The sequence below is a fragment of the Pavona decussata genome, unplaced genomic scaffold, assembly GCF_977016875.1.
Source record: "Pavona decussata unplaced genomic scaffold, jaPavDecu1.1 SCAFFOLD_11, whole genome shotgun sequence".
Classification (NCBI taxonomy): domain Eukaryota; kingdom Metazoa; phylum Cnidaria; class Anthozoa; order Scleractinia; family Agariciidae; genus Pavona; species Pavona decussata.
In genome coordinates, this window is record NW_028145434.1 from 2,812,181 (window position 1) to 2,835,889 (window position 23,709).

General features: G+C 38.3%; 1 protein-coding gene across 4 annotated transcripts in view; it reads right to left on the minus strand.

The window, feature by feature from the left end:
• LOC146488192 (uncharacterized) overlaps positions 1–23,634 on the minus strand; it is a 256,677-nt gene extending 233,043 nt beyond the window's left edge. Inside the window, exons 1-9 of one of the 4 annotated variants that reach the window (XM_085121877.1) lie at positions 22,512–23,634; positions 19,003–19,072; positions 17,963–18,028; positions 13,894–13,959; positions 13,162–13,279; positions 12,456–12,617; positions 10,568–10,645; positions 9,529–9,596; positions 9,124–9,217 (exon numbers count right to left, since the gene is read on the minus strand). In XM_085121877.1, coding sequence (XP_084978003.1) covers positions 9,124–9,217; positions 9,529–9,596; positions 10,568–10,645; positions 12,456–12,617; positions 13,162–13,252 — 493 coding nt within the window. In that variant the 5' untranslated portion in view covers positions 13,253–13,279; positions 13,894–13,959; positions 17,963–18,028; positions 19,003–19,072; positions 22,512–23,634. The remainder of the gene's footprint in view (positions 1–9,123; positions 9,218–9,528; positions 9,597–10,567; positions 10,646–12,455; positions 12,618–13,161; positions 13,280–13,893; positions 13,960–17,962; positions 18,029–19,002; positions 19,073–22,511) is intronic. The other 3 variants (XM_085121896.1, XM_085121890.1, XM_085121887.1) reach the window with 3 other exon arrangements.
• Between the last annotated feature and the right edge of the window lie 75 nt (positions 23,635–23,709).

The window sequence follows — 23,709 nt, forward strand, 5'->3', positions numbered from 1 at the left end:
GCATTTAAAAGAATACGCTACAATTTGGGATTGTTTCGTTTTCTTCCCTTGCCGATTTTTTCTTTCATGTGCCACTTTTCCGATTCATAAGAATTGCTTGCGTAAATAATTTTTAATCACCCAAAGGGGCTCGTATTAAACAACGTTATAATCGAAAACCTGGCTTTTATACTGTAGACAATGGCTTGTCTTAACAGAAAAGTCTGGGAAAAGTAAACTTAATAAGTATAACGAGAGAAAACACCAATCGACCAAAATATTGGAGGTAGAATCAAGGGTTAGATTAACTAGAATAAATTTATTACGGTTCGCGGTTAACAGAAATTAGCGAAGGATCTGACGTTTTTACATTTAAACACGAAGTTATAATAAAACAAATAAAACGACTCACTATTTTTCGCCATAAAAATTGTCTCAAGTGTAGCAGACCAACAAACTAACCCTGCAGGGCTTAGAGATTGACTCCAGTAGATGAATTAATAAACCCTGCTCTGCCACAAACCGCTCGGAGACGACAAATTCGTTCCTAACAACTACATATACTACTGAACCTACACAATGCCCACATGCATGCCCGAAATTCTGCAACTAAATTGGCTGACTCTGTCCTGCGTGTTTAAGTCCACGGACTGAATGAAATGTACGGATGGCAAACAATTAACCCATCTGAGTCAGATCAGGACAATGAAATATTCTAAGTCCCCTTAACAAGATACGATTTACGGACATAAACTCTTCTTTTTGACTGTCTGTGATATTTACAGACCGAAGAAACTGTACGAGCTGATAATATAGTGCTACGGGTTGTTAAAGTGCAATTTTATTAGACAACCCGCCATAATCATCATCAAGAGAGCAAATAACACTTTCTCCCCTGGCCTGTTCATCGGACGAGATAGAAGTGTGATGTTTTATTGAACAGACTTGAAATTAAAACCAAAAAAATGAAACCTTATTTACTGTCCGAGCAACGTTCTCAAAGCTTATCCTAGCTACTCAGAAAAATATGCTACTTAGACTTATATCTCACTTTTAATTTTACACTGTAACACTTCCCTCTCTGTTTGGCACTGATTTCTCCATAATTCACAAACAAAAAAAGCTAGAGACTGACTCGAAAACCCTTTGGTTACTTCAGTCTCCACGCTCTGCTTAAAATCTGAGTTCTTTCTTTATTTGCTTATTATTTACGATAATTCATGTAACTGAGCACAAGAACAAATAAAGTTATTGTTGTCATCGTTGTAGTACATATAAGCCGGGGGTTTGGCCTCCTGTTGTCTCGAGTTGTAAGTAAGCGGGGATGAAAGGATCACATTTTGGCGGCTCTCCTGAATTAGACCCCACAGGGTTTCGTTCTATCTGATTTTGGCAGTATACACTATATAGTAACTTCAAGACCTTACAGAGATTTTTTTTGGCTAATTCTACATGAATTAGGTAATAAAATTGTACCAGGAAGAAATTATAGACGTCTCTATGCGGTGGACAAAAGATAAATGACATTTAGAGAAGAGTTTTGTCCAAAATATTTAAAACATTTCTCGCATCATCAATATCACTAATGCCTGTGACTCCCCTTTGTAAGCTTCCACATAGTATCACTCCCCCCCCCCCCCCCCCCCGTTTCCCTAACCCGCTCACCTGACGCTTTAAGCACCCAAACGCGCGTCCCTAATACTACATGCAGTCACCTGGCCTTTGACGAAAGCGTGATAGAGTCTTTCACGGCAGCCACCTGAATATTACCAATTGCACACTTAAGGGAGTGACTTGAAAGCTATGCTGGGTTTTGAGAGCACAGAGAGAGTACTACTTGATTGGCTAAAGAAGCTATGACATCCCATCCGGATTAGTGTGACATGACATGATATGACATGACCAGCCTCTGTCTTCGAAAGTTGCTGTCCGATATTTTTCTGACCCTTTTCCGTTCGTGAGCCTCTTCCTCTTTATTTTCCTCCCATGCGGCTGTTCATTGTATCAGCAATACCCCATCAGTACCTCTACACCAATGGACCATGTCAGTTCACTCGTTGGTTTGAGTGATGTAGGCTGAGGTGCTTGCTTGCTTCCTTGGCCATAGTCTGGGAGCGAGGCCTTGCGTTCCCGGATGAACGGGATGACTGTGGTTTCCATTTATTTGGTTCTTTCAATAACACCTTAGACTGAACTTTACCCAGGTCTTGCACCACAGCGAGACCTTAGCCGTGGCTCCAGGTGTACGTGTCCAGCGATGCTTTCAGAGATGACACAATCAATGATACCACACTGGGTGAGTTTTGTCTTAGATGGTAGAGGATCATAAGTTAAGTAAATAAAGATGGAGGTAGCAACAGGTTTCATGAACAACAAAAAGTGTCGCAGGCGTTTTTCTGTTCCTGCGTTCTCCCAGGTGCCTTGGCTGTCAGCAATGGCTATCCTTGCTTCCTCCTCGAAGGACCGAAGACCAAGATCATCATCGTAATATAAAACTATACTCTGATCACAACAATCTTGTTGATCAATGACGTTTCTTGATCTTTTTATAATATTTTAACCTAATATCTTTTAAAGACGTTAGCATACTTCATAATCTACATTAAACTCGGCCTCTGTCGATTTCTTATTTGTGCTATTCCTAGGATCTAGGAACTTAATTTACGCATATTTCAAGGATCTTTCCCTTCCCTTAAGGGATTCCTGGTCAACACACCAGTTTGTTGGAATCACAATTGTGATTTCAATCAGATCCCTCCATAAGAGAGAGAGAGAGCAGTGTTAGATAAATCGACATGAACTTTTATAAGATGATCAGGAAGGAATTTGCACTCATCTAGGACCTTTCAAAACAATTTATTACTTCACCTGCAAGTTGAGTCGATCAGTGGACATCTCCGGCATCAGTCAGGTTCACACAGACCGTGCGTTGACCCCTCGGCTTTACCAGGCGGGCTCAAATCCACCCCAAGTTAAGGGGAACTTGACTTGAGGAGTTCTCATATATTTTGTATTCTCAAACCACCAAATTTTTTTAGCTCAAAACTCCGGTGCTTTCAAGGATCGTGTTTTTGCTTACAAAAAAAACCAAAACAAAACAAAACACCACCAAAAAAAAAAAACAGACGATACGCGAACAACAGGGCACCCTTTGGAGTCCCTGTAGAACTAACAGCATTTAGCCAAAATCTATCGTTTCTAAAGAATAAGATACGATTGATAATGTTTAAATCTTAAGTCAAAATTCAAGACATTCTTATTCCTTATTATAAAATTTTACATTCACCAGTTTTCAGGCAAAAAAAAAATTGTATTCGGCGTTTTGCGTTTGCAATATACTTTTGTTGTCCGTGTTCTGCGTCTGCGATCGAATGAGCAAGGACCTTCAAATATCGACCTAAACGGACAGCAAACCTTATGCTGTTTCCTTCGTAGTGCTTTTGGCTATTCAGATAGATTGAATAACGATATGAAATCTTGTAAGGCCGCAAAAGTTAATTATGGTGTAAAAAGGACAAATTGCTCAATTGACCTTATTATGTAACAGAATACAATAGTAAACAACTTACACTATATGCGATAAATTACAGTTCTTACTATGTTTACAATAAATGCTTACTATACTTGCAGTACTAACAATTACACACTACTTACAATACTTACAGTATCTACACTACTTACAATACTTACAATAACTGTATTACTTACAGTGCTGACAATATTTGGAATGTTTACGATACTGAAAAACGAGGTACAAAATGATTACGATGTATACGAAAAAATACAAGGGTACAATTCAAAGCGTCCTGATACAATACAAATTTTTACGCGGAGGGTAAATTAAATTACCTTAAATTTCTATTACTACAAGCCAGGGAAATGCCCTTAAGGTTCCTTATAGGGAAGAAAGGTCGATTTTTTCTCAGATAAATTTTTTTTTAGATAATTGTTGAAACAAGAAAGGGATGCAAAGTTTCGTGAAAACAGCAGTTAGAAATCTTAAAAAGAACGCGAGCTATCTGAAAAACAAAGTTTTGTATCTGTAACAGTATTTTGTAACAGTTTTATTTATTCCTCGCGAAGCGAGGGCCAAAGGCCCGAGCGTAGCGAGGTTAATAAATTTGTCGGGCCGAGCCTGCCCGAGCGGAGCCAAGCCGCGTGAATTAGAGCGAAAAATATATTTATATATATCTGAGCTGATTTTCAAAAAGGTTGGCTACAGAAATTGAGCACATTTTGAGACTTTCTAAGCTGAAGGAATATGCTAGTCATTAACAATACTCCAGTTACGGTTCATCACAAGAAAGTAAGGTCAGGAAATACTATGCAAGAGAAAAGAGGGGCTTTTCTTTGGGATTATACGTGACCTTGACATCCGAGTGAAATGAAACATGACCTGTAATCCGACTAAACAAGTGTGACATGGCAATTATTAACGGCGCCAACGCATCGTTAATCTCACCCAAAACCCGGTCTTTTAGCGCTCAAGTCTAGCTTTCTACAACAGAATCGGCTTAATCGGAGCAAGACAGCGTTTTAAATTGATTTTTCGTCTTCAGTCTAGATCCATGATACAATCCGAATCACGCCAAGCAAACATCTGGAAATTATTTATGACATTGAGACCGGAAATCCGACCCAAAATCGCACTTCTTGACTAATCGATCACTAGCCTAACAACGCTACAGTTATAAAGGCGAAAAATAATAGAATAGCTTTTCAAACTCACGCTTCTTGAAGAGAAAATCCTTGCCCATTCTTGCTAGTGTTTTCCATATCAGCTTAAGTCCCGGATGTAGAAATCAACATTTGAAAAGGGAAGGGTTAGCGCCCTTTTCCACCACAAAAATATACTAAGTCTTTGGCTGGGTAAACAATTCGCGAAAATTTCACGTTGCCCGAAAAGAACTCATCCCTAAGACCTACTTTTTAAAGCCAAAGACTGTCACCTCCTCAAGCAAAGCCCACAATATACAAGCCTTTAATAGTCCAAGCCCGAGTAACTGAAAATTACCCGTTTAGCTTAAACGAGGACTACTGGTAGCAAGCATATTAGACGAGGCAGGAACTGCACTCATAAGACTTTTCCCTCACTAGACTTAATGATTTCCTCAGGAAAACCTTGCTCCAGGAAGCCAAACGAAACGCTAGGTCTAATGACTTAGTTCTGAGCTCAGAGCGCGCGCCGAATTCAAAGCCAAATCGTTGAGCGGTTAAAAGACGTTTGAGAGAGAGTGGGGCTAGGTTAACAAACCAGGGAGGGGGGGAGAGAGAGAAATATTTTAATTTTAAAAATATTTGCTAATGACCATTGTAATCTATCTACTTACTGATGTGAAATTCAATAGGAAACGCTAAAAAAAAATAAAATAAAATAAATAAATATCTTAAGAAAAGTTAACAAAAACGTCAATTTCTGTAGCCACCTTCTGGAAAATCAGCTCAGATATGTATGTTTATATATTTCGTTGAAGGTGTCCGAACTGTTGCCTAGCAACAGTGAAAAACAAAGTATGAATGACGTCAGACTGTCTGGCGTCGTCTGGAGCAAAATTTGCATACATCGGGAGAGTTTGCGTGCCGGATCAAATTTCAACTGCAATGTTTATCAATATTCACTGGATACAGAACTATCTCTCCAGAATCTTTTCCTTTTCTTCCAGAAATCTTTTTGTGAAAGATTGCATTGAAGACATTACACGTTTTGTGATCGCCGTAAAATAATTTTCCGTGGGAATAAATTCATCGAACACGACAGTGCTTCACGCACGTTGTACATTTCGTCTCGTCAGAAACAGATTTTCCACCGCAAATTAAACTAGCCTGTGGAACCTCGAAAAGACCATGCTCATCAAAATAGTTGCTATCTTCAGAAACCTTTTAATCTCCTCATTTGATGCTACAATACCAGTAAAGAGAGCTTTCCACCCAGCCCCAGCTTCGCGAGGTTTTGCGAGTCACGTATTTTTAGTCTGTAAATAAATTGTTGTTGTTGTTGTCGTTGTTGTAGGAAAAGCGGTGAGCGAGTGAAGGTGTCATAATCCAATTTATGCGGGACTGTGTTGACATATTACGCGGCTAAATTTACCCGCAATCTCGAATTACTGGCAAATTTGCATAATTTTGTTTACATCGTGTTCATCGCATGTCAAGGCGTTGTATGTAAAATTTTACTGTGAAACAACGTTCCATTTTGGATTCAAGCATTGCGTAAACGGTTGTTATGAAGAAAGCGAAACTAGAAAAGTTGCCTTGGGTGAAAGTTAAGTAAAAACTGGGGGCCAAAGAAGGTCGAAAAATCATTTGATGAAGCCAAAAAACTTCAGCTGGCGGAGAGCGACAAGGGTTCTTGGTACAACCAGTCAGATTTTCTTTCAAACCCATCCTCGTCGAAAGATATCGGGGCAAGCCGGATAAAAATAACTGCCTCGGAAGCAGAGAAATTCGAGGAAGAGAAATCGGATAGTGGAGAGTCGAACATCAGTTCGGAGTCCGAAATCGAAGATGCCGGCGACAATCCAGCAACTTTCGCCGTTGTTGACCGGCTGAAAAATAAGCAGCGAACCTCAGCGCGCAGCCTCGTGTACTGATAGCGGTGGGAAGTGCGTGTCTCGTGTGAACTCCGCTGGGGCTGCCAGTTTCATGTTCTGCGTCTATCTGCCGTTTTGTTCTTTGTTTTGGTTTCGCCGGTGGCTTTCTCGCGCCAGACTTAACTTTTCCCATAAAGAAATCGCTTTACAATATTACAGTGACACTAAATGCTTCCGCGGGGAATTTCGATTGTTTTTTTAATCTACAGAACTCCCCAGGGAACGCTTCTTTGTGTTTGATTGGCCCGCGGCGTGAGCGCGTTGACAAGTATTTTAATGAGGTGCGAAAACTCTGAAAATGTTTCAAGGCCGAAAACACAGCTTTTGTTTTTGCGCGAATTCCTCATCTTCAAATGAATTAATAGGGTATGTAGATTTGCCAGATTTCAACGAAATTTGGCCAAAAATGGTCATCAGATATTATTGCATCAAAGTGTGTCAGGCTTTTACGAAATTCAAAATATTTCTCCCGTGACGTGTTAACATCGGACGCGACTACAAAAATTTTCCATTGTCCATCTTTAGGATTGGCTTTCTCACAAACCAATAGGAATAAAGAAAAAGCATGACACTCTTTGTTAGCCTATTATCTCCTGATTGATATTGTGCAGTCTGTTTGGTTGTGCGCCTTTACGTGAGAGTGGGTAATTCAGTTAAGTACACGTCACTAGTATTGAGTTTGCAGGCCTCTGAGCGCTTATGTATCCAACAAAATAAAAAAAAGAGAACATTGATATTTTCGCAAACTTCAATTTATCAGCTTTACAGTGATATGTAGTTTTCCGTGGTTTTACTGATCCAAATCAGCGCGCGTACGCTAGATTTCCCTGAAGGCACTCGCGAAACATGGCACTAACCTTAACTAAACAAAGAATTAAGGGGCTGCCATTTTTTGTTAAAATCGCCACCTTTGTTGTTTTTGAAGGCAATAAATCTCTCAGTGAGGGCGTGTTCGCGTAATTCTAAAAACGATGAACGTTTAGTAGTTCGTCTGACAGGAAACTCTTATAAAGAAAATATTGTGCCACGAGAATGCTGTAGTTTAATAGGCTCAGTGCAACTTGCAGTCGTTAAAAAAGCCTTAGATGATGTTCAGTGGGGTAAGATTGAATTGCTTCGTTATATTGGTTTGCTACCATACGCAGACGTGTTGAACATTGGGGCAGTGAACAATGTTTTTAAAACATTGATTTTGATAAAAGTGTTAGTTTTCTTCTTTTCCAACTGTTCAAAATCCTTTCTAAATGTTTAAGTCTAGATTCGAATTTGTTGGGGTGACATAGGTTATGGTTGTACAAAAAATGAATACCTAATGCATACTTTGTTTCTGTAGGCCACCGAAACCCAAAATTAAGGGGTGCCAATCCGGTTTCGCCAGCTTGCTATCCACATCGCTTCTGTCTTTGTTTGTTAAAATGTAAACCAGAACACCTTTTAAATCGCTCCAGCATTTCTAGCAACGGCTGTGCAGAGTTTAGATCTTTTAGTACGGGAGTGGTATCATCAGCGTATAGCGTTATTTTGATCTCTTTTGTTCCAACATTTAGACCTTTAATGTTCGGATTTGCTAATATGGCGAGGTTCAGCAACTCTATTCCCAACACAAAAAGAAGGCCTGACAACGGGCATCCTTGCCTTACCCCACGCTCCAGATTAAAGAAAGATGACGCGTATCCTTCATTTAGCACACATCTTGAGACGTCATGGTAAAATACTTTAAGTAGATACTGTTTCAGACATGAGGCTAGCCGAAAGAAAAAATCGTCATCAGAGTAGCTCAACAATTCCTTTCAGCGTGTTTAATTCAACATGCCGCTCAATCTCTCTCATTTTAAGACATGCAGAAGGGGAAGTCACTAAACTCAAAGTGCGATAAGGCTTGCACAATAGCTTATGATCACAGGCGATGGACAAAGGCATTTTTGAATAGTTTATTACGAGAGTTTTCGTCAGTAGCCAAAAAAAAATTGTCCAAAAATTATATAAAGTGAAAATTAAGTAAGACGAAAACGCATAAAAACAAATGGCGTATTGAAAAGTTCATATAAGAAATTTCTGTTTATTGTGGTGCCCCTTTAAGCTGCGAATTTGTTAAATTTGGGTTTTGTTGAATTGTTTTTGACAAACATTTTCCTGTTTCATGCCTTCTAGTATTAAATCTCTGCCCGCGTGACATTCGTGTGAAGCCATCAACGTGAAATCGGTGATACATTCGATGACAATCGGGCCATTCAAATGCATAATTTTACTGAAAGGTTTGCTTTCATTTTCTAATAAATCGATGAGTCAAGCTATAGAACGCCATTTTATAAAATTCTAAGTCACCGCACATAGAAAATTTTCCGCCAAAATTTGGTTGCGGAAAAATTTTAATTATAGCCTTGGGTATGAAATTATTTTACCTCTAAGAATTCTTCGTTAAAGGAAGAAAGCTTAATTACTACACATCTAATTTCAGTTTTCGTCACTCTTTCTAGTTTGATACGCGAGCCTTTCAAAGAATTCAAACTTCCTTTCATCAATGTCCTGTGTTTTTCTAAGACATTAGATTCACCTGAATCTTCCCCTCCGCTTTCATCTCGCAGCTTGTTGTATTCATTGACAGATCTTCTCCTCAGTTCCACCAATTTCTGGTTCTTTTTGTCAATCTTACATCAGTCAAGTTTATAACACGTCGGTTGCAAAAGTTATCTAAAGCTTACAAATCCTTGAGACTGGAGAAAAGGTCTCATAAAAAAATTGTGTTAATTCTCTGCCAGTTTTTCTTTTGTGTTTTTTTTTTCTTTCTTTCATGGAGAAGTTAACGGCAACAGCGAAATTGAAATTATCATGAAGACTAAAAGATTTTGTAATGAGACTTGAGCCAAAAAGGTAGGTTCACAAAAGCAAGAATGGAAGACTTTTGTAAAGTTTGAACATGTCAAATCTTTTCCATTGAAGCATCTGTAGTGAAGGATACTGCCAATCCCTTTTCACACCACGTGATAGCTTCCTCAAACTGATTCAGCTGAGAGCATGCACTTGCTCCTAATAAAAAGAAAATAATGTAAATTCGGCATTATTTTTTGCTTATTTGACACAGTAACAGCTGGAATTTGTGACGTTTGCACTAGAAATCTCATTATCCAAAGCGGCAAGGTAATGTTGCAAGGTAACCTATTCCCATCCCGAAGAAACAGAAACAGAAACAGTTTAAATAAAGTCAGCGAAGTAATACGCTAACTTTTCACACAAAATGGACTTCCATTGGTGCAGACAATACCGAAGTGCTCTGTCTTGGTAGATAATCAGGGTCGCTTCTTCCGGAGTTTGCCAACAAACGTCACGTTATATTACGCTTTGAAAAATCTGTGGTATTTAGTATGGATGCCATTTTTGGCGAACTCGGGCGAAAAGAACCGGTTAGTTTGCGTTTGTGACGACAACTTTTGTTTCCAGATGATCTCTTGGTTGGGTTGGGGTGGGCCTTCTGGTTTCAGACTCCTGCTAACTTTTTTACTGATTGTTTAATCTGAGTCACCCACAGACCTTAAACTTTAACATGCAGCGACGAGAAACGGAGAGACAAAGGAATGCCCTTATTGATGATAAAATTGGGAATAGGACATTTTCACTATGGTGTCATTTTACTACAACTACCAGAATCCTTCTGGATTTTCTTTTCTCATGCTAATTAGAGCTATTGTTCTTTGTTCTCCACTGGGATTACAAAATTTGCATTTGAAAAGGAAAACGAAATGAATCCTGGTAGTTGTAATAAAATGACGCCATCATGAAAATGGCCTATTGTGGAAACTAAATCATTTGTGTGTCACATTTATGAAAACATTATCGATCTTAAAATAGCGTCTTTTATATGACGTGGACCGTCCTTAATCTGCATACCACACGTATTTTTTTCAAACGGATCTAACATTTAGCTGTGTAGCTCGGTTGAAGTACGTCACTGTAAAATTATTATCCGTCCCAATAATATATCCACTTTTATTTACTTGTACCTGTTAAGATCGCTTTCAAATAAGACGTCTGTAAGGAACAGGCAACTTTTGCATCACTCAAGGAATCAGTATAGTTCCCTGTGAAAGAATAAAGTATGAGGAGAAAGCTAGCAGATTGATGTGGGTTCTATTGAAGAAGCCTTTGCAGGCGCGAATCCAGGATTTTGAAATGGGGGGTGAATTTTTGTAATAATGTAATAGAACCAAAGCCTGGTTGAGGTGTTTGAGGTCTGTGCACCGACGAGCTCTCAAGGAGCTTATTAACAACAAAGAAATTATTCTCAAAAAAAGCAGATAAAGGCACAACAACCGTCGTTATGAACAGAGAAAACAGAATCAATGAGGGACAGAAACAATTGGATGATAGAAATAACCATCAGCCACTAGACAAACCAAGGGTTAGAGACACATCCCAGAGAGTTAAACACCTCATGAATGCCCTTCACCTGAAGCAGGGTGCATAGACGAAATGACGGTTAAATGGTTTAACCTAACACCAAATCTGCCTCGAATCCCAGTGTTTTATACCCTCACAAAAATTCACAAACCGACATTAGTCGGAAGACCTATCATATCTGGGTGTGATGGCCTAACAGAACGCCTATCATCATTCGTAGACAAACTACTTCAGCCAATAGCACAAGTTCATAAGGTTTATTGAAAGCGCTAGGGTGCCTAGAAACGCTTTTCTAGTCTCAATGGATGTCACTAGCCTTTACACGAATATCCTACAGGAGGTATGAATCACTATAGTATGCAACCCATACGAGGACTTTCATGCCGATAACCCTCCTATAGCTACAAATTTCCTCAGAGAAATGCTCAGCCTTATACTGAAGGAGAACTCCTTCCAATTTAACGGAAAAGACTCCAAACAAACGGAACTGCCATGGGCACTAAAATGGCAGTAGCTTTTGCCAACATCTTTATGGCATCTATAGAAAAGGAGATCTTAAGGCAGAGCGTTAACAAACCACTAACGTGGAAAAGATTCATTGACGATGTATTTTGCTTGTGGGATACAAACAAAGAAGAAATAGAACATTTCACTGAGCAAGCAAATTCGTACCACCCTACCATAAAGGTTACCGCTGAAGTCTCACAATTAGAAACAACATTCTTGATATAACAGTCTATAAGGGAGAGAGATTCGAGAAAGAATCGATTCTCGATGTGCGCACACATTACAAACCTGCTGAAACATTTCAGTACACAACCTACAACGGTTGCCACCCAGCAGGCGCCAGAAAGGCTTCGCCAAAGGAGTAGCTCTTAGACTTCTGAGGACAAACTCTTCTAAACTAGTGTTTGAGGAAAACATTAACAACCTTAAAAGAGGTTATCCTAGTAACCTGGTGGACAAAATCCTCTTCGAAGTTAACTTCGCAGAAAGGAAGAACGCACTTACACAAAAACAGAAAGCGCACAAGAAAATTCTACCCTTCGTGACACAATTTCAACCATCACTGCCATGTTCGAAAAATATTCTAATGGACAAATGGCATTTAGTACAAAACCAGCCGCTACTAAGAGAGATATTCAAGGAACCTCCCTTGATCTCTTATAGAGAAGGGAAATCGCTTAAAGACATGCTTGTTAAAGCAAAACTATAAAGGCTTTTATCAACACAATGGGCACACAGCGGGAGTCGTGCCCCTTTTAAACAGGCTCATAATAAATAAATTGATTGGTAGAACCAGTCATCGCTTATGCACATTCTCCACCTCAATCAGAGAAATCAAATATTATTTCAATATTTGAGGGATAAGAAACAAGAAAAAAGAAGGGGGCTCAGAAAAAGGGGAGGGGAGGATGAAAATTCACCCATTTCACCTCCCCTGGCTTTGATATATTGATAAACCAATTTAAACTAACAAAAACTTCTCACCCAAACAAAAATAAGCGTTTGCCCTGTTGCTGTACAGTTGGGCTTTCAGTTCCTCATCCCTGCAGTTTACTTTAATTCCTTCCGTGTAGAAGTAGATGGCGTTGTTGAAATCATTCTGTCTGTAACTGTCATTACCCTCATTTTTGTAAACCTCTGCAATTGCTAAAATTAAGAAATTAAAGAGATTGTGTATTAGTAGATAGTCTGCAGCGCAATGGCGTTTCGTTGTGAACGGTGGGACCAATTTGACTCAAACTTGTGGCTAAAAATCTTAGGCCCTTGTCATTACATGCTCATGCAGGGAATGAACTCAATAATGATAACAAAATACTGCGTTATTTAAACTGCACGCATGGATCAGTGGAAATTAAAAAGAAATAGAGCTAATAAACATTTGAAGAGTTGAACGATACTTTTCACTAAGCTTCTTTTAGTGCACCTGTGTTAACCGAACGTCTCAGCTTTAAATTCAATTGTAAGAGTTTTATTAAATTGACTATTGAATAAATTCTTACACGTGCTTTTAATTTACAAAACGCAGTGATCTGGGACGAGACGTTCTAGCCTTCCTCGGTATTCATTATCCAAGATGGCGGCACTAGCACACTGCACGTATAGTAAGACACACTTGGGGAGGGTATCCGAACTTTGTTGGGTTTATACATTGAAATCTACTGGTAGAAAAGATCCAAGAGTTTCTTCTCACCTCTTAAAGTGTCGTCATCAAAATCCAATGTTTTTTCACCAGCTGGTGTGACGTCATTGTCACTTGCAGCGTCTTTTTGACTCTGCGCCATGAAAGCTGGGAGTTCGGGCTAAAAACCCTATGAATCAATAAATTTTTATGTTGATTTTATGCATCAGCCGTCGTTATTCCTTCAAAACCTTAAAGCATAATGCCTGTGTTAATTACACTCCATACAACTGAATGCTAAAGGTAAAATCCGAATTAACAACATCTTCTGTTTAAGACATAATTTCCTGTATGTTAAGATTTATGATGTTTGCTAATGACAGAACAGATTGCGAGCGGATGGGAAGAGGAACAGCATGTTTTCCTTTCGCCTCATTTACTGCTGCGACAGAACAAAGAGATTAACATAGCCGATTAATGATTTGATTTGACTGTGATAACGGCGTTTTTGAGAAACACAGGAGAACGAAAAGACACGTTTCCCCGACACTCCTTGAGTTCTACTAAGCTGGTTAATTGCATGCTGGCGCCTGCATGGTTTGCGTTTTATTCGCGAGTGTTGCTCTTTGCGTATTGTTGTTTTTTTTTTTTAACAATCTTTAGCAGAAAAAGTAAACTGTGTGTAGAGTGATAGTTTGTACCCAGGTTCCTGGTATTTCCTCTATTTTTGAACGATTAATAAAATCTTTTATTACACTTCCACGAACAGGCTAGTATACGTAAATTCTGTCGCCAGTTGCTTACCGACTTTAGCTATCAAAACCGCTTCTTAGTGTTCCTCCGAAGCGCTAACAAACAATCACAACAATCCTGAAACAGGGAAATTACGCTGTAAGTATTAACTGTATTCATTAAAAACAGATTGTGCATGTAAATTGGTCATTAAACAACCGATTCATCATTACCGAATATTAAGAGACTAAATCAAGAAAATGAACGGAAAATGAAAAGAAAATATTGAGGACTTTTGAGCCAAAGCCAACGTAAGTTGTACAGTTAACGCACAGATTGCCGCATTTATTTGCCTTACTAGCTAAATACGTAATTATAAAAGGCTATGTCAGGGGTTCTTCTTCTCAGGTCTTGCAAGCCATTTTATTTATTTATTTATTTATTTTTTATTTATTTACTTATTTTTTTTTACCTTTATTCACTCTAAGGTAATTTATTCTATTCCTAATACTAATTTATTACCTGTTTTGGTTTTATGAAAGTACTAGCTGGTATTTTTGGTATTTTTAACGACATACTTGTTCCTTAGAAAACGAGACGAAATCGTTATATGAATTTTGAAATTACGAAATTTGGAGATGGTTTTTTGCCAACGAAAACTGGAAAACTGCAGATTTTCTAACAACTAAATCCAAATGTCTGAGGCGATCAAGGCCATCTAGATCTGAAGAGATATTCACCGAAATAGAATGTTGGGTGCCCCAGTAAAGGCTTTTTTAATAATCAGTTGCAAGAAGTTCTTTTCGGTTAATCGCCGTGTACAGCACTGAGCAGTAAAACCAGCACAAAACCGAGCCGCAAAATCAGTTGGCCTTGCGAAATTATATAATTATATGTTCTGAAAGTTTCTTTTTAAACTGTTTCCGAAATTACCCTAGAAAGCTTGCAATCTAATTTGAAACTTTACAAATTTTATTATAGACCCAGACCTCCGAAACCAAAGGAGGACACAATGCCTTAAACCTTGAGAAATGAAAAGTCTGAATCGACTTGAAAATGTGACCGGAAAAGGAAATTCTAAATAAAGTTTATTACATAAGGTCATTTTAAGACGTGATGGAAACTGGTCTGAAAGGGTGTTTAACCTCAGAATTATTCTCGATCAACTTTTTGCTGAGAATATAATTCAATTTCTATTTTTTAGTCTTCAAGGAAAGTCATATTACTTACCGAAGGTGATGATAGTGTTAATTGTCAAGTTTGTTGCAGAAAACCAATTTCTTTATTCACGAGCTGCAGGTTTTAGTCCGTAGATTACCAAAAAATATTTTCTTTAGCTTAGACGAACATGATTAATTTTTTGGGATCATATCTCTAAAATGACAAGGAGAAAAAAAAACACCAAAAAACAAACGAATGAAATCCGATAAACATACTCATTGTTGGCGTATAAATCTTACAACACAAGCAATATTCAATGGAAACAAAAGCTATCGAATAAACCTTCGACTTTTGTTTCCCCAAAATAACATAAGTAAGCCTCCTGTAATTTTGCCCTCGTCAATTTTTTCTGAATTTGAATTTTCACGCGATACGATCTCAACGCACTTCTCCGTTCTTCCTTCCTTCCTCAATGTTGAATCCCGATATTTTCTTGAAATGCGTCATATGCAGATCAACATTGGAGAGGTGCAAGTTCAAAATGTTTTCGACGAATGAATTTCACTTTCGGACGATCAAAATCCGAATACTATTTCCGGTAAACGAAAAACAGAAACATCATGATTGCGATCGTTACTGCGTTTAAAAATAATTCTACGTTCTTTTATTTCAGGTGAGATGAATAAAGTCTAGGAAATAACACTAAACGATCTTCTACTCCTTGTTAACATCTGGCGATAACGCGTGATGCCGAAAACGGGAAAGATGGCGACTGAGAGCTTTCCACGTAGAATAAAATATTAAATGTATTTTAATTAAAATGGAGACGGGACGTGGCCGTTATTAAAATGTGTGACGCCCCAGAAAAGGGATGACACACACCCTTTTATGGCACATAGCGTTCAATCATTTTCATCTGAATATTCATTCTGGGAATAATTCAAGAGCAGAATCAAAAGGAAAAATCTCTTGAGGCGTCCCTAGCCTGGCTTCATAAGATGAAAACAAAGCATCAAAGACTCAAATGAGTCAGTGATTCGTGAGTCATGAGTCAATGAGTGAAAATTGGAAATACAGTAGCAGATATAACTTGAGGAAAGCTGGATATTTGATAAAGGGTGAAGTATGTGTTTGCAGGGTCGTCTCATTGCAATTTATTGATCTTCACTATAGCGCGGTTAAAACGCATGCCACTTAGTGTGATTACTCGGTAGATACAAGCTTAACTAGCAAAGGATAGCAAACTTGACAAATTACATATTAATTAACGAACCTTAAAAAAATTTAAAAATCAATCTACGTTTGATATGTAGCGAAACGTAATTATTTTACAAAATATATCGTAAATTACACGTAAAAAACGGAAAACCTAAAAAACCAGGTATTCCGTCAAAATTTTGATGGCATTTACATTTATCTGCACCAGCAACATCAACGACAACGAAAAAGCAATCGAGTGAATTTCGGCTTATTTTTCGGAAACAAAATTTCATAACGTACAGTGAGTAAACATTACGCCATTTATAGTAAATAATTAATGCTCATTTTAAAACTGAAATAAGCCAGTTTGTGTTTACGTAATAGCCTTGTTTTAAAACACATTATAATTATGGATTGACAAAAGCCGGACATATCACTGAAATAACATCTGCAATAAACTGTAGGGCAAAAAAATTCACTTTCGGACGATCCAAATCCAAGGAGATCGTAGACTAAGACGTCTTTTGGACAAGAGACAAAAAACAGTGATTATGACCATTACAGCTTTTAAAATATATGCTTGCTGCAAGCTGATACTTCATGTGACTTGAATAAATAGTAGACACCGAGACTGATCGATATTTCACTTCTTGTTGGACATCTGACGATGACGGGAGATGCCGAAAAAAGGAACATGGCGGCGGAGAGCTTTCTGCGATCAGTGACGTGTTAAAAAAAAAAAAAATAGTTTAAATAATGGTGGAAAGGGGCTGATAGTTTCTGACGTTTTGTTTTACAGAAGAAGTGTCTTCCCAGCAAAAGCAGCGTTTTTTTTAAAACTGGTGGAGGCTTTACCAGGCAATAGTGAGGAACAAAGGTCGCAACAAGAGTGCAAGGAAATAGATCAACTTGAAAAAATATTCGACTGACCTGTTTACTGCAACAGTATAATTTTGAACATTTCAATTTCGACTCATGACTCATTTCACGCATCCATATCTTAGCCATATTTGGCCATGTAAACTGGCTTTTACTTTTTTAATCTATTGTTGAATCATTGGTTGAAAATTTCGATCAAAGCGATTTAGCAGTACTTTGTAACGATATGTTGAGTTTGTGAACGAAATGCTAAACTATGAACACTATAAGAAAAGTTTAGGACAGGTCGTTCCAGGGTACTCGCTTGTTATTTAAGGTGTACAATAAAAACTGAAATTTGGAAACTTTTCTTTTCTGTATTCTCACTCACAATGACTTTGCGTAAGCGCTACGGAGTTAGAGGCTATACCCATAAACCAAGCACAGCAGGTTTGCCATGAAGAAGACACGAATAGCAAGCCTTTTGCAACTGTTTGCTGTATTGCTTCACTTTTCGTACTCATTAACTGGGCATGGCCGAAACATCACGAATACACGGAGTATTTAGCCAAAGAGGTCAAGGTTTCTTTAAAATGACCAATTTGGATTTCATTTAAATGTGAATTACTTACCAAGTCCAAAAAACTCTTCTTCGTGTTCCTCAGTTGGGTTTTCAGAAAAACAATAACAATCCTGTGGTAGGGTAATCATACAATGAGGTTTAGTTTTATTCTCCTGATATAAACCATCTTCTATACACAATTGTATTAAAGAACTGGCTCATCACCACCGACTACACGGGGATTAATGAACACAAAAATACTGATTCAAAGCAATGAAATCTACTCTTGGAGGTGCTTTGGGTAAACAGGAATTCGTAATTATAGCACGATTTACCATCGCCATAATGCAAAATACTCACCAAGGAAAGTTGTCAGAAACTCTTCTTCATGATCCTCCGAGGTTTTAACAGAAAAAAATAACAATCCTGCGATAGGGAAATTACACAATGAGTTATTTTAATGACTTAAAGCAAGCAGTATCATCCTTGTGAGTTTGACTTTAAACAAAAACTCACCATTACCGACATAGAGCGCAATTGCGCCCATGGAAACACGTCGCCCGATAAAAGTGGGGTACCATGATGCTTTTCGAGCATTACAAAGCGTGCCGCTGGTGGCGGTATCTTTTGTCTCGCAGCATGAATCCTCAAGAGTGTTCGTTTATTTGTTGCATAAGAAGAAGGAGTTTACGTAAGGAAACGGTAGCAGCGCCTTTTGAAACGAACGTATTAAAGTTCTAACATCGAATGTGGTTGATTTGGGATCCTTTAAATCAAAATTTTGCTTGGAATCGCAGTATATTGCCGTGAAAACTCGCTTCGTTGATTGTAAATTACATTTGCTTGATTCCGCCGTGCCGCTCGATTATGCAAATTACTTTCAATTCACTGGAGACAGTGATTATCTGTTTTCCTCCCTTTTTATCGCAATGATAGCATACATAATGCCCATTCTTATTGGGAACTGTCGTTTGTCATTGAATAACCTAAAAATCATCGCTTCCTTGATAGCGCAGAGCAATTTTTTATTTATTTTAGTTTACTCACGCAACTTCTGCTGATAAACTTAGCCTTTCGTTCTTTTGTGTTGAGTTATTTTTCTATTGTGTTTTCAATGAATAGATGCGTTCCGCGAATTGTCACTTTAACAATACCATACACAAAAGACTGCTGTGATTGACGTCCAAAATGAAGCTCATTTGCATTTACGAGCGACGTGTTTCAATGGGCGCAATTTCGTAATGGAGTACACAAAGTTCTATGAGGACTTAATGACTTATTCAGAACAACGGAATTTTACAGAGCACATTGATGCCAAGCTAGCTAAGGAACGGCTGTATGGAACTTCTGTGTAATAATTTTTCCAAACGGAATTTATTATAGGCATAACGCAAATCAACTTACCGAGGTAAGCTGCAAAAACACTTCTTTGTGTTACTCTTAACGGTTTACAGAAAACCATAAAATATCCTGCAAAACAGAAATTTCACAATGAGATTTAACCATTGGATGTAGCAGACAAGGGAGTGGCAAGGAAGGGTGGGGGTATGGATGCCATCCTCTTCCAACTTTTCTGGAAATTTCTTTACCAGCTTTTATTTTACGGGACCAAGGCTTTCAGTAGCTGCTCGTATTTTCGTTCGACATATTTTGAATGTCTAAATTGCTTTCTTCCTTTGGCATGAGAAGTGACGCTGTCAAAGTAACCAGGTTTTATGTAGGCCAGCATAGCAATTTTTGCCGAATACTGCCTGTTTTCGCATGTTTTTTTTTTTTTTTCAAGTATGCCGTTGCAATCGGCAGCAGTCAATTTCAGTTACACACACCCGCTTAATACGGTCACCCTCATATTAAGAATAGTTGTGCCTTTCGTAACAAAAAGCTCATGTGTTTTCTCTTAAATATGCAGACAGGTTAATACGGACAACGGATCCGAGTGATACGCTCTGGTACAAATTTAACCTCACTTTACAGACAGTGGTTTTCTGCGCACTGTATAAATTGTCCAATATTCAGCCCTTCTCACTAAACTTCAAACTAAAAATGTCAGTGCGGAGCAAAGTCGCACACCATTTTAAATGATAACTAGGTCAGTTGCGGTTGAAGCACTGAGAGAACATTAATTTTAGTGCGAGACCATTTGAATAAGCGTAAGGTTTCTTCAATTAAGTTAAGACACTAAACATCGTCCTGCTGGCTTAGCCCAAGTATCGATAAAACATGTGCCCGTGACACTTATTCCTAGGGCCCGCTCAATAGGGATATCCGGATGACACGGACACTTGCGTGCCGCTGTAGTGTCCGTATTGACCGCGTTGCACTGTAATTTGGTTCAATTGAGGTGATTTTCTGGAAATCAAAACATCCAAGATAGGATCAAGGATCCAAAATGGCGGTCACAGAGATACATGAAATCTATGAGCTGACTACATTATGTCGTAAAAGACAAAATGGTTAATTTTAACAACGCAAAAATCTAAGTCAGAGTCTACAGCCACTCCCCTTTTACCACAGTAGAGGAGTAGATTAGCTTGTGCGTCTAAGGATTCAGTTTTGTGTAACAAAATATCACCCACATAAATTAATTTGTCAAACAACTTAGTCGCCCTTGCCGAGTACACGGGATAATACCGTCACATTAAATCTGAAAAATGAAGAAATCCAAGGCAAACTTTGGGAGGTGCACCAGATTCGCATCTGATAACTACCGTAACAACCGAAAGTATAGATTGACAACATAAACTTTGAGCCTGTTTAGTCACTACCTACATAACTACTTCTTTTGAGATCTAAATGTTTTAACAAAGGCAACAAAAGTGTGGATTTCAAGAGGTGGCAAGGCTAATGAAAATGTAATATAATATTTAAATCACGTCACAGCATCTAATAAACAGGAACTCGTGAACTCGTGACCGAAAGCCCAACCACAGGAAATGTAAATAGGATTCTGAATTCTTGTCCAAAATGTTGCAGATCGTATGGTCTTATATGAGCTTAAAATTATCTATGTAGAAATAACGATTGGACACTCCAAAAGGCGGCCGTTAAAGGCACTGATGACGTGTTTGGGATAAGAGCATGACTGATTAAAACACAGTTGCCAGAGTGAGGCGGGACAACTATATAACGGCATGGTTGGAACGGGGAATTCAACTGGCTAATATAAAGTTCATCCGTATTCTCGATCATGATAAAAACCCTCGACCCAAACAGGTCCGCTTCTAGAGAAACGAATAGAAGAGTCCCCACCGCGCAGATATCTTCTCAAGTCTATTTTCGTTAAAGTTAGAAAGTTAGAAGTCCACCAAAAGTTGTACTTACCAAGACTCCGCACGCTGTGAAAAGCCAAACTTTAGGAGATACGGTTCCTTTTTTACATTCTGACAAATCGAAAAAAATTTCGTTTTCTAATCGGGTGTCACAAAGGCAGAAATAAACTGTGAATTTATGAATATGGCCACTTACTCACGAACAAGTTTTCTTGGTTAAGTTTCCTTGCCAAGAATTATTTCATTCAATTAAGAAACAAACAGGTTTTCATAATCAAGGTTTACTGACGGTTTAATTCAATTGTGTCAGCTAATAACAGTGATTCCTTGACGTGTAATAAGGTGTAACGCAAGTCAGTGATACCGAAAGCCGAACTACAACAGGCCAAATATAATTCAGCTCAACTCAACTTTTAAGCCTCCAATGCTGAGAGCTTAAACCGAAATGCTGGCCACAAGCAAGCTTTGTTTCTCGATTTTTTTCTCAGGAAAAGAGTCAAGGAAAAGAGCACGGAGAAAAAACTTGCGTATTTTCCCGCACTCAAGGGCAAATTAAATGTGTCATGCGACAAAGTTTTAAGAAAAACGCTGGCAAACGGACATTTTATCGTCAAAACGCTTTATAACAAAGCTTTTCCATATTTAAAATGATTAATATCGACCATTATATGAACATGAACCGACGACGTCTGGAGAACTCTACAGTTACAAAATCGCTAGCCTGCTTAGCAGTCGTTTCCGTTTCCTTTGAGCCAAGCGGGGTAAGCACGAAAGACGCGCGAGGGTATTGGGCGAAAAGGAGCAAAAAGGTAGGAGAGGGGGGAGGGGCGGGGAAGGAAAGGAAACGGCGTTTGGCTCAAAGGTGACAGAAACGACTGCTACGCAGGCTACAACATCGCTGATTGTGGACACTATATGAACTCCCTATTTTTGAAATTGTATGCTGAAATATTGCAAGCGGATATGGGCTAATTGAGTGGATCTTTTGCTCTTTAGCGCCCATGGTGACCTATTTTGTGAATGCATTATTATTTTAAATACATAGTAGTAAACAATCTCAGAAAGTTTCAAAACGATTTATGACAACTTTACTTGGGGTGAATCTGCTTAAAGCTAGCTGGACCAACAACGAAAAATAAAATAAAATCTCAAGCGCATCTATTTTTTATAACCATCTGCTTTTTAACGCGGGATTCTACCTAAATTTGAAGAGGTTTTAAGAAGGGATAGAAGAAAGAAAATGATTTTTGGAACACTAACAGACAGCTGATACCCACGCAAGAGCACCCCAGGTTTCTAGTGGACTAACTTGGTGTCCGTGAATTAATTATTAACTAAAAATTCTAATTTTAAAACCACTAAATCTTCAATATTTCTTATTTGTCTTAATTTTACCAATCATTCAAGAAAAACTATCTCCTCCCAAATATACCCAAAAATCACCCACCCAAAAACACCCCACAACACAGATTCACGAGATGAGGGAAGAGTTTTTGGATTGCTTGTAACGTGAAAGAGATATTTCCATTAAAGCCATGTCAAGTGGCGGAAAAATGGCGTTTAGGTAAAATCCCCCCTTAAAGGAGATACTTGTTATTACAGGACTGAAATTATTTTGCTGAATAATAGGTGATACTGACCACACGATCCTTTCCAGAATCGTTCAATCGAAAATATTCCCGGCAAGCTTCTAGACCTTTCCCGTTCAGCCCTTAAGGATGAAAAACGCTGAAAAAAAAAAAAACAGAAAAAATAACAAAATGGGAATAAAACGTTGGAGGTTATCGAGTTATAATCTCTGAAGTCTGTTTTTAACAGGCATTTGTTTGATACCACTATTTTTGTATCAACTGATTGAGGGTAGTTTAACTTCCGTAGAAGTAAAAGGACTGAAAAGTGCTGAAAACCGGTGCAGGCCACCGTAACTGGTGAATATATTGGGTAAGGAAGTGCGTTTACTGATTTTAAGCGTCCTCTGCACACTGCTTAGAAACAAGTTATAATGTTGCTGTCGTATCTGTAACATAGAAAAAAAAAGAGGACATAGGAAATACAGAAGGTAACTGTGACAAATAGAACACATTTTTTTCGTTCCAAAATATTTGCATTGCATACATCGGATTAATTCTTCCATCTTTTTTCTATCTTCAGTGATGTCCTTCTTTTTTTCTTTTTCGCAGTATATCGATTCAACGGTCAAAAAGAGACGTGGTTCATTTTGTCCCGTTAAATCTGATTACAGATGGAAGGAAACCTGTTACCTCCTAACGAAAAGTTCTTAATATGAGCCCCGAATAAAGTTAGCCGTTTAGCTAAAAAAAAAAAAAAAAAAAAAAAAAAAACGCAGGGAAGACATTACACGAGGCACAAGCTGTAGCTCATAAGACTCTTTTCCTCGCTGGGCTTAATGATGTGCCCAGGAAAACTACGACCCCTCTATTTTTACAGTTTTAACACTGAACCAAAGGGGAAATGCAAAAAAAAAAAAAAAGAAATAGCCTAAATCTCTTAAAAACTTATGAACAGTCAAGATCTCAAGAACAGTGTTTTAGCAAATCCAGACAGATCTAGAAATATCTCTCAAAATTCTTTTGCATCGAGTACAGGCAGCTCCAGTTCGAGTGCGCCTGTATGCGACCTTAAATAATGTACTGCAATGCTGGCTTCGCAGCAATAAACCTGGTTGGTAAAAGTTTTATCGTAAAAATTTTGCCCTGCAAAAACAGTCACAAGGTTTCCATTCATTTGGGACGTTTTCCGGGGATGAGGTGGTGGGGGAGGGGGATTCACTTCTAATCTCTTCATACTTGCCAGTGTTCTTCCTTTAAAATAAGAAAA